This window comes from Coenobita brevimanus, chromosome 55, assembly GCF_032717465.1.
Source record: "Coenobita brevimanus isolate Jiangsu-jjx chromosome 55, ASM3271746v2, whole genome shotgun sequence".
Lineage (NCBI taxonomy): Eukaryota > Metazoa > Arthropoda > Malacostraca > Decapoda > Coenobitidae > Coenobita > Coenobita brevimanus.
The window spans coordinates 45,635,547-45,648,029 of record NC_137008.1 but is presented as its reverse complement, the minus strand read 5'-3'; the positions used below and the strand labels follow the sequence as shown (position 1 = coordinate 45,648,029).

The window sequence follows — 12,483 nt, the reverse complement described above, 5'->3', positions numbered from 1 at the left end:
CCCGTTCATAACTATGGATCCATTAAGAGTACTACTTATCTTTCATTCTATTTCATTAATATGACAGAACCTCTATCACTCAAAAATAAATACTGTTTTGACACACGGTACCCATTCACTGCGGTACGACTTCATTATTACGTTAACAATTTTAACCAACTGATGAACTATGGACGACTAAAGGATTATTTTGTCCTATATATTTTCAGATATGGGTAATTTACGCCTGACTTTTGAGGACACCGCCGCCGCACCCCGCCGACCATCTCGTCTTGGCGACGTCCCGTTAGCGGCGCTCTGGGGCTGCACTCGCCGCCAGGCCGTCCAGCACCTGCAGCCGCTACCACACAGTGCGTCATCTGCCGTTACTAACAAGTTCCTGGTAATTTATCCTCGTCCGTGGCAGCTTAATTCACCGTCAGCCCGCCAGACTGCAAGTGTCCGCCGAACAGTTCGCTTGTATATCCTAATCTGTACCGGTACTGCTCCTATCCTGGTTGGCCTAGTACCTAACGTGTTTATTATACTAATCTGTTAACAACAAACAGTTCGCTCCTGTAAGAAAAATGACTGGGCTTTTTTTTTTTTTTCTTGGCAAAACTGAACTACGGTACTGTTGGATACCTAGACCATCAAATTGTCACTATATGCAGGATTCCTCTGTATATGCACACATGAACTTCCATAAGTATTACTGTTCGCAAAAACCATTGATACTGACAGAAGGACGACCGGTAAATAAGCTTCATTCTTCCCAAACCAGCTTCCCGTCAGGTCACTACCACCCGTCCCAGGTCAATTTAACTTGTCCCAGTTCTCGCCTTTCTTTCCTTCGCACAGACCACCCCCCTTACCAGACCTGACCTTCCACTATAAAAAGTATAGGCTAAAGCGTCTAAATGAACCTTGGTACCGTACTTAATGCGCATTTGGCTCTTCTGCCGCTGAGGAATCTCATGTGTTCATTCTGGTTTTGTACCCCGCTAACTGACCTGCATCAACCCTCACCCACCACCCCGCATCATAAACCCTCCGCATGTATGTATATAACTAAGCCAACCTTTGGTGAAAAATAAATCCAAATTTATCTCCGTTAGTTGATGCCGATATATCAGCGGGTTATTTTATCATGCTGTATACTTGCTTTCAATGATCATATTTCTTGCAGCGTTGTGAAAAGTATACTCGACTAGTTGCAAGCAATGAATATGCAAGTTTTATATATATATATATATATATATATATATATATATATATGCTGAGAATTCGTGGAGAAGGTTGGGGATGCTTTTGTTCAGCAGTGGACTTGCAATGGCTATATATATATATATATATATATATATATATATACCGCTGTAATATATAATGATCCTAATATTAGGCTACTGTTGCAGCTTTGATATCAGTACTACAGAGTGTTACACGAAATCGTTAACTCTGCTCGTTATGTACTGTGGGCCATAAAGGTGCTGGCACGAGAATCTGTACTTATATTGCTGCATATATCTGAAGATTACTTTCACCAGTAGGGACGCCTACATCGAATTCGTGTCACCTCAGTATTGTGGTGTTATGGTGCCAGGGTCAGGTGGGCAAGGGGTGGTGGCAGGGACGGCAGTGTGGGGGTGTAGGGGTGGGCAGTGGCCGCCTGAGCGGCCGCAGGCGGCGCTAATGCATGAGCCCCCAACTGCCAGGCGACACCCCGGCGCACCAGCCCTGCCACTTCAGGCTCAGGCAGAAAAACTGGTTGGTCAGGTGTAAGAAAAGGTTCATAAGATTTAATTTTAGAAGTTAAGATGTACCTTTCACATCGCGATCTTGATCTAAAGGCTGGTTTATAACTCTTGCTTCCGGTGAGATAACTAATGCGTAAGATATTTGCGTAGAATATTAGCTTTATCCAGTTATTCAATCACGAGGTTTTTAATACATAAAAATGAAAGACTGCTATAAAAATATGGCACTGTTCCGACAAACTTATCCACATCAACCGGCTAGCGCGGAGATTTCTCCGGCCAGCGGCACGGGTGTAGCTGCCTACCTTCCAGCCGGCGGAGGAGTTGGAGTCGCCCTTGTCCTTGAAGTACGGCACGTTCTGCACCATCCAGTCATAGATCTGCGACAGAGTGGCTCGCCCATCAGGAGAAGACATAATAGCCTGGGCGATAAGGTCTGCGTATGACATATTGCCCCATGGGTTGCGCCGCGAGGTGTTCTTCTTAGGTGGGCCGCCCACGGGGTCACCCACCGTGCCTGTGGGCCGCACTTGGTCCACTGGAACTGGTCCTTCACCTGAGGCAGTCATGGGTTCCTCACCTTCCATGTAGCCTTCCGGACAAGGAAGCGGCCACGTGTTGGATCGGGAGCGAGCCACTGGCTCGAAGTTAGGATCAATTTCTAAACGTCGGAGAGAAGGCGGCTGGTGGGCGGTGGGCGTTACGGGCGTAAGTGGCATTCCTGCCTGTAGCGGCGGCCCGCCCACATGCCGCCCACTACCCCTTGGTGGTGTGTGGCCACCCATACCTACACTCGTGGGTGGCAGTGCTACAGGCGTAGTTTCCATATCATGCACTGTATCAGGTTCTTCTTTCACTAAAGAAAAGAATGCTGAAGCCATGATGAATATGACTGAGAAGAAAGTAACACACAACTATAATGAAACAACGGCGACACAGAGCGGTGGTGGAGCTGAGACGCGGCGTCACCGGGGCCCGGAGCGGCTCAACATCATCATCACACACTGGCGCGCGCGTCCTCAGGCTACGCGGCCCACCGACTGACTGATGACGACCCCATCGACACTCGGTCTCGTGCCGCCAACCGCCACCAGAGTGGCGCCACTGCCCACGACCATTCTGCCTGGCCACACACTCTCCACCCATACATGAACTCCAGATATCTAATCAACAATTAATGTTATGCTGTGTCAGATGGACGAAGACTGAAACACCAGAGTAAGGCACAGGAACGATGAAGAACAGACACATTCTCTTCAGTGGGATCCTTCAGAGCTCTGAGTTAGTGCGTCACGTAGAGTTTGACAGCCATCAAACCAATTCATTTTGCTCACCTGCATCTCTGTAACTGCATATACCAAACACTCTGATTATCTGAACTAGAGGAAATAGCTAAGCTAGTGTAAACCAGTTTATGAACTGGTTATATTAGTTCTATTAAGAAGATGTCGGGGCAAAGTTAATCATGCCTGTGACACCTCTAGCCAGATATAGTAATGGCAGTGCTTATTGTGGTATGAACTATGTTTTTCAAAGATACACATTTCCGTAATATATCTTCGGAAAAAGAAACACACACACACACACACACACACACACACACACACACACACACACATAGCGGAAGTACAATATCCACAATCAGCTGTACCCGAGTCACAGGCCAAGTGACCTCGGTCGTCTTCCCAGCTCCTGGATAATTTCATCTTTAATAACTGCGATTTCATACGCACACGACGCTCTTTGGAACACTCATTCACTCATGAAGGGTTTCGGGATGCGCGCGCGCACACACACACACACACACACACACACACACACACACACACTACTGTCTCTATAAATCTATCATCTGTCTATCTACTTGTCTATGTACGTCTGCATACAAGATCTTTAAAACCCTATTGCAACAAAAATTACTGACACTGATAAGTTATTGCAAGAGTTCTGACGTGAATATTAACAAGACTGAAAATTATGGGAATATTGCCATCCCGAAATGACAAAATGTAAGTGTGGGGAAAAGTACATGTTAAGTTACAACTTTATGTTTGCGCGCGATCACGCCCTACTTGTCACATTGCTTATGACAAATCTATGCCATTTCAGCCCTGTCCTTTAAATTGAATTCAAGTCGTAGGCCTATATGACAATCGAAACCTCGGATTCTTAGGCGAGGCTACCTCTTGTAGTGTCACGTTGGCGATTTGGAAGTCAGGGTGGGTTTCAGCTCGGTAAGAGGGCACAGCCGCAGCCGCCCAACTCTAAAATGTGTATGCGCCAAAAACTTGTCATTAAGGGAAAAAAAAAATCTTGAATTTCAAACAAATTTCCTTCATCCATGACCAAGTACGCACAGTGTAAGGTGAAGTATGAACAGTGCGGGTTGGGGATGCGAAAACCCTCAGTTATGTTTTTGTACCGGGGCGCCCATCCCGATCGGTGAAGATAAAAAGTTTGCACAGCAGCAATGTCGTCTACAGCCATAAAATTGCCGGATACTTCATCCTCAGATGTCACTGTTTATATACAGGATAATGAGTAGCCTTTTTTGCACAATCAAGACACCATTTGACACTAGCTACATACTTTGGTACTCCGAATATATATATATATATATATATATATATATATATCCCATTGGATCCCAGGAGTGCTGGGCGAGGCACTGCACTGGGAGAGCATTAAGCGTACCGCCCTCCGCCTGTCGTCTCATAGTCCCGAAGCTCATAGGTCCCTACCCGGGGGTTCCCTACTTTATAAAGACTTGAAAAATCCCAGTTCTGTCCAATACTCTGGACACTGGGCTCCAAATATATATATATATATATATATATATATATATATATATATATATATATATATATATATATATATATATATAATTTTGTAGCTAAGAATCTATATCTTCATAAATGACTGCAGCATCCATGGTATCTTCGCAAGATCTTTGGTATCTCAAAGGAGCAGAAACAGAATGAAGATCACCCATTGACTATAGCCCAAATTCAATTCAAGCAGGAACTAGCGAGGGACACAGAGGGCACAGTTTCAGTTAGGTTGACGCCTGAGCTCTAGGAAATATGGTCGACACAACTATAGAGGTGTCCTAGATCACGACCTGGAGTGCGGAGTAGAATTTCGCTAATAGTCGCTCATGCACTGTTTAATGAGAGTGCAATCTATGTTCTCTGTGTGCTCTGTCCATGTATCGACTAATGTTCCACAGAGTAGTAGTTAAATTGCTCGAACAGGCTGAGAACGAAATATCTATCTATCTATCTATTGCCAGAGGCCTTAATCCCGCAATGGGTGGCCACAAACAAATCGCCTCTATGTCGCCCTGTCCCCCGTCATTTCACTACCTTGCTCCCAGCTCACACCCCCCTCCCTCATATTCTTCTCCACTCCATCCCTCCATGGCCTCCCCCTCCCTCTCCCCCCCTCCACCTCACTCACATGCACTCTCCTCGTCAGTCTCTCAATCTGTATTTATTGCTGTTGCTAAATTATTTGAGTAATGATTCCTTGGCATTAATAATAGCCATCGGTGGACGATACTTGTTTTATGTGTTTATAGTATGCTTCCGACACGAGATGGTATTAGTATAATTGATACATAATAATTTCAAAATAATCTGGAGCAACTAGGATCTATTTGGAACTGACAGGCATGGCAAGTCATCCTTTTCAGACACATCAGGTTGCCAATATTCACTGAACTTGCTATGTGTCACTAATTCACTAAGCAACTGTTATTTAGTTTCAGTTTCGTCAAGCCGAAAATGCTGAGTGGCTGTGACAGTTTATCAGAAATTTTAGTGGTGTTTCCGTCATTTTATTTAGAAATAAAATATCTTCAGCGACATTTTCATAGTTTTTTACCTCAGCTGTTCGTTATGTAAGGATCTAATTCGTGGATGAGCTAGAGTACGGAGAAGCACATTAAAGAAGTTTGGTATCCCTTTTTAAACTTAAAGGTCAAAGGACTGACTCTTTCTGACAGGTGTATGTGAAGCATACCCAAAAAGGACGTAAAGAAAAGAGAAAATTATTAGGCTTGTTAAATTGAAACAGGGCTTTGAGGGTATGTACATCAGTGTTGGTTAAGTTATGGGTTACTAAGATAGGGTGTGGCAGTGAACAAAAGGGAACATAAAATCACATCAGACAGAAAAAAATCATAAGAAATCAAAATGACAAAACAGAATGGTGCACAAAACATCGATATTGCCTTCATATAAAAACTCGCCACTAGTTACGTCTCTACACATAAATGTGTGCGGGTATAAGCACTTTGTTTTCGTTGCTGTTTGTTTGCTTAGTTGTTTATGTTTGTCCTAATAAGTGTTTGTACACGTACGTTCGAGGACATATTTATGTCCCCGTTTTGTGAGTGCTCCAGTACTGCATGTATGCATTTTTGTGTGAGTGTGTGGTTGATGCATGTGGATGTATGTATACATATTACTGACGTAGACGTATATGGTGTGCGTCTCCCTCAGGTGCATTGTAAGTAAGGCCATCTGTCACTATCAATGTATGTGGTCCTCAGCGCATGTGTCACTCCAAATGTTCCTCTGTGTGTGTGTGTGTGTGTGTGTGTGTGTGTGTGTGTGTGTGTGTGTGTGTGTGTGTGTGTGTGTGTGTTTTAACAGAGTCGACCAAAGATTTATTGTTACTCGTAAGTTGGGTGGATTGGAAGCGAACGAAATTTTTACCTAAGTTTGCCTGGTGAATTGAATGAACACACGTTGAGAGCAGTTTCTTATAATATAACGTCAGCTTTTTCAGTACGGTGACGTCTCATTTAGTTTATTCTTGATGCTTATAGAAGATTTACTGTTTTAAAGAAGGCCTCTTGCATTAAAGGGGTTGGTTTAAGATATATCTAACTTCTCCAACTCGAAAAGTCTCTCCAATTAGCTGAATAAATGCATCTGAAAGAATCCAGTATATAAACTAGAATGGCACTGAGTAGAGCGCATATCTCCGCCAAGGCCCAACATGCAGTTCCTTCTAATTCAATCAAGTCTTGTCCAATATCAAATTCCAGGATCCGCACCTTTATCCGGATCCGCACAAAAATTTAATGGAGTCTATTCTTGGCCAAGGCCCATTCTTCTACCAAGTTTCATGGAAATCCGTCCAGTAGTTTTTGTGTAATCTTGCTCACAAACCAACCAACAAACAAACAAACAAACGGACAGGTGTGACAACATAACCTCCTTGGCGGAGGCAATAAAGATGTCATGCCAGTGAGACGCATAATAAGAAATATGATGGAATATAATGGGATTACTGAGCTAGGTAAAACAGCTTCTGATCTACAAACGTTTTGTCTCATTCCCAAAAGTAAAGCACAGTGTGTGTGTGTGTGTGTGTGTGTGTGTGTGTGTGTGTGTGTGTGTGTGTGTGTGTGTGTGTGTGTGTGTGTGTGTGTGTGTGTGTGTGTGTGTGTGTGTGTGTGTGTGTGTGTGTGTGTGTGTGCGCGCGCGCACGTGTCCCCTTACAGGAACCACCTTGTCGTGGTGGGGGGCTTGCGTACCCTGTACGAGTAAATCTGGGCAGTACCAGCGCGGAGAAACAGCTCCCGAACTAAGCAGGACAGGATTACCCATGCTGGAGGGACCATCATTGAGGGGTCAGACTGATTGTTCCCCTGTTCACTGCCTTGTGGATTACCCTTGGATGGGTTAAGGCTGCAAAAATAAACCCAGAACGAAAATCCGTGAGTGGATTCCCACAGAAGGCTGGGCTCGACAGACAAAGCTTCTGGAAGACTCCTGCAACCCTGGTCAGTAGATGGTCGTCGTGATCTTTATGCCACCATCACAGACTGAGAAAGGCCAAGTCATGTGGTGGTAAGGACTATGCACTCACACCATAACACTAAATCCATTTATTGTTCAAGCCTATTACTATATTCACCTCCTATTTCATCCTTTCATCAACATCCAAAGACATACGGCAACACGATAGGGTGACGGAGGCAGTTCATGGATGTGACTGGAAGTCGCTAGCTCAAGTCCTGCACATAGGCGGCAATGGCCCGGTGGTCACTGGCATAATGCCATATGAGCAGGTCATGCCTTCCGCAGTGTCCAGTGAGACTAAGCAGCCGGAAACTGACGCCCAACTGCTTACCCCTGATGGGGAGGGGTTTAGAAAAGGTGACCTAGACACATACTGCTCCACACCACCTGGGCAGATAACCTCGTCTGACAAGGCATCCCATATTGCGGTCGAAGAACCAAAAGAATTCTTCTGACTCTTGGTACCTGAAATATACAAACCGTGCCTGACACTGACCAAGTCACACAACCATGTTGTAGAACTGCCCATATTGCCCATGACCTGAAAAGATATAAAACTGACATTGCTCCTCTGTCTTAGACATGCCTCTCAGGAGAGGGCAGCCTAATAAAAGCAGGAGGGTATACATGTTTCTGGAGGGGATACCCAGACAATGTAAGTGTAAACCATGGTATTGGCTTTGCAGTCCAAAGCAGCCTACTACAAAATATCCCTGAATCCCTTGTGGGTATATCATAGACGCTGATGTCGTAGTGCATACCACTCTCTAAAGGCCAATATATAACACTCATCAGTGCCTATGCCCCAGTGCATGACTGAGAACACCATCAGATTCGTGTCATGCCTCTATGGATGCTACCATTCACTCGGTACCACATAATGACAAACTCATCTTGGCTGGAGATTTTAATGCCTAAGTAGGAAAAGATAATCACCTCTGGCAAGGCATGATAGGCTGCCATGGTGTTGGTAAAATTAACAATGACCTTAGACTGTTTTCCTTATGCACGGAACAGTCTGGTCATCTCCAACACGATTTTTCAGCTTAAGCATAAATACAAGACCACATGGATGCACTCATGATCAAAACATTGACACATAATTGACTATGTCCTAGTAAGGAAGTGAGATCAAACAATTCTTATAACTCAAGCTATGAGAGGTGCTGAGTGTCCAATAGACCATAACCTTAATCTCACGAAACTGCAACTAGTCATACGCCTACAAATGCATCATAAACCATCCTCTAAGAAACTAAATTGTAGATGTAACAACTTGTAACACCTTCCACAGAACTAGTATAGACAAACTCTCTGAATGCACACCACTTGACCCAAACAACAATGCAACAAACCAAGATGCAGAGAGGCTGAACATTAAGACACTGCTTCAAAGTACTCTTGAAAAATCCCTGGGTCCACCTGCTGCCATAAAGGGTGGTTTGATGAAAAAGCTGAGGGCATACATGACTTTGCAATAAAGAACAGAGCACATAACTAGTTGGCTTGTCTTAGCTCCTAAACCCTAAAAACGGAATTTCAGAATCTCAGGAGTGAAGCCTAGAGCAAACTGCATGATGTGGAGTACAAATAGCGGACTGAGCAAGAAAAGAGCTGCAAAGACTGGCTGATATTAGCGACCACCATAGGTTCTACAAGTTCATAACATCCATCTATGGGCCAACCAAACACAACGCAACCCCTATTCAATCAACCGAATAAGACATGAAAGACAAGAAAGCAATTCTAGAAAGATGGGCACAACACTTCAATATTTTATTGAATCGAGGAAACTTGGTGAAGCACAATATCCTTGATAACATCCCAAACACTACTCAAGCGGCAGATCTCAATGACCCACCTACACTTGCAGAAACTGTTCAGGCCATCTGATCTGTAAAAAATAGCAAAAGCCCTGACCCTGATGGCACACCATCTGAACTAATCAAAGAGGGTTGCCAGTTATTCCGCCAATGCATCCATAGTCTCATACTGACTATCTGGAACCAACAAAGAATTCCATCTGAATGGCATACTTCTGACATTGTAATCATCTACAAGAAGAAAGGGAACCTCTCAAATTGTGACAGCAGCAGAGGTTTCTGCTTCCTTGTGAATGCTATAATAGCAATGAACTAGCCAAGATAATGTTATCCAAACTGACAAAACATCTGACTGAGCCAACACTTCCTGAAACACAAAGTGGATTTCAGAAGGAACGAATTACCTCTGATATGGTCTTTGTTACCTGACAGATACAAGAGAAATGCCACGAGCGCCAGTGACATATATTGCATTCATTGATCTTGCAAAATCATTTGACTCTGCCAACAGAGAACTTTAATGGGATGCTCTTTCAAAATTTGGAATTCCAAACAAGTTTCTTACCATTCCGAAGAGCCTGTATGACAACTTGAATGCTTGTGTGTCCATAGGTCAGAGCAAATCCGAACCCTTAAGTGTGGACATGGGCATAAAACACGGATGTGTCTTGGCTTCTGTCATTTTCAACATCTATCTCACTACAGTCACTTTTAAATCACAAACAAATGAACTCTGATGATGGAATAAATAATCAGTTCTGTACAGACGGTAACTTTTTAATCTCAGACGTCTTCAAGCACAATCAAAGACTGGAATGGCGCTTTTCCTAGATCTGCAATGTACTGATGACTGTGCTGTCCTTGCACTTACCCCAGTAACCCTACAACAGTCTCACCATCGTTTCCAACATATACCATGCAATGGGGCTCCGAATAAATGTCAAAAAAAAAAAAAAAAAAAAAAAAAAAAAATCTCAGAGAAACAACCCAGTAGAGCCTCTACCGTTTCACATAAATGGTGAAAATGTAACACAGATGGAGAATTGTATCTACTTTGGAAGGGTGCTCGCAAATAAACATAACATTGATGGAAAAGTCCTTGCACGAATCAACCATGCCTCAGCCTCTTTTGGACGTCTCAGATCCTGAGTCACTGAAAACACCAACATGAAAATCGAGACGAAGGTATCATTATACATGAATGTATGCTTCTCCACTCTTTTATACCGTGCAGAATCCTGGACTACTTACCAGCATCACATCAAACAACTTGAGTCGTTTCACATCCGAGGCCTGATATAGAAGGATAAAGTCCCTCACTCACAAATCCTCCAGCGGATAAAGTTAACCAGCATAGAAATTATGCTGGCTAAAAAATAGATGAGATATGTTGGACATGTGTTCTGTATGACTGAGCACCGTCTTCCCCACCAGGTTCTGTATGACCAACTCCCTGCAGCACACCGCAAGCAAGGGGGAGAGACGAGGTATAAAGATCATAGAAGGACAACTCTGATGAAATGAAACATCATACCAAAAGATCTTGAAACCAGTGCCTCTGACAGAAAACAGTGGCGAGCCCTCTGCATCGAAGGAACCATTCATCTCGAAGTTTGAAACCTAGCCAGAGAAGAGTGTAGACAAGAAGGCACAACCAAAAGGGAGTTCTCACAGCAAACCCAGACTTGACATGCTGACTATGTAGCAAAGTTTGCGGATCGAGGATTGGTCTGCACAGTCACATATGTTGGCACCAAAGACAATGAGTATATAATAGCCGTCGTTTTCCGTAGCAGAATGACAGCTTTAAGTATGTAAGTAAGTAATTGTGTGTGTGTGTGTGTGTGTGTGTGTGTGTGTGTGTGTGTGTGTGTGTGTGTGTGTGTGTGTGTGTGTGTGTGTGTGTGTATTCGGGCAAAATATTGCATATGTGTACATTTGACCATTATGTTCAACAGAGTCCAAGCAACCCTAAATGATTTTTTTTCTGCTTTGTAATTCTATGTTGTTTTTGTTGTTGAGTAAAACCAATGCGCCTGTCCGAACAGACCCATCAACAGCAGACAAGCAACTGTCCCTTGAAGGCTGTTCCGAGTAGTGAACCGATGTTCCCTTGCGAATGACAGCAATTTGCCACAGCGAAGCGGAAGGAGGAGTGTGAAAGTTTGGCTCCCGTATCACTGTCTCGTGTGCTTCGCTCCACCTAGTTAACAACGGCACCATGGCAGGCTTCACATCACCTTTTCATTTGGCTATATGGACACCACCCTGCGTTGTAAATGGTTTTCTAAGTTACACGAAATCAATGAATTGGCGATAGAAAAAAGATAAAGATGCATCAGTGCAGTGAAGAGACAGCGGTTGAAGGGAGCCAGTAAAAGGAGGAGAGTTAATGGGACGAAAAGTCTTTGACTCCATCTTGTTGAGAAGAGCTGTACGTGGAGAGCCTCCCAACACATGAGAGTTGGACTCTACTGTGCACAGGGGCGAATAAAACTCGTGTATAAAGACAACAACCGTGCGGAGGTAAAGAAGGAACGGATTCGGCTTAGCACACTTAATCTCTTGGAAGCAGATTTAACAAGAAAGGTAATATGTTCCTTTCGAGATGAATCCCGAGAGAATGAAACCCCAAGTATGTTTAAGGATGATGCAGGACTGAGCTGGATATTGTTAAAAATTAAAGGGTACTCCTGTGGAAGACTTTGTCGGGTTGCTAGATGTAAGTTGTTGATGCATTAAAAACAATAAGATTACTTTTACCCCAATCAAAGAGATGAGCCAAGTCAGACATTAGGTGTGCCATAGCCTCATCTCTTGTCTGTTGAAGTAACTGCTGAGATGGACGCTGCAGGAAGCGAATGGAAAGGTGACGGGTGGAATCATCAGTATATGAGTGGATTGGGTTAGATGTATAGCTTAGAAGGTCATTGATGAGTAAAAGGAAGAGAGTTGGTGATAGGACAGACCCCTGAGGAATACCACTGCTGATAGCTCTAGGAGAAGAACGGTGACCATCTACAACAGCAGGTATGGAACAACCAGAAAGGAAGCTAGAGTTGAAAGCATAGATAGAAGGATAGAACCGTAAGACGGCGGTTTAGAAAT

The 12,483-nt window shown here is 43.7% G+C and overlaps 1 protein-coding gene across 1 annotated transcript in view; it reads right to left on the bottom strand.

Moving 5' to 3' along the window:
- The window catches only part of foxo (forkhead box, sub-group O), a 697,892-nt gene extending 695,218 nt beyond the window's left edge, over positions 1–2,674 (bottom strand). Inside the window, exon 1 of the mRNA XM_080273705.1 lies at positions 2,042–2,674. Within this exon, the coding sequence (XP_080129831.1) occupies positions 2,042–2,617 (576 nt within the window). The 5' untranslated portion in view covers positions 2,618–2,674. The remainder of the gene's footprint in view (positions 1–2,041) is intronic.
- Positions 2,675–12,483: the final 9,809 nt, after the last annotated feature.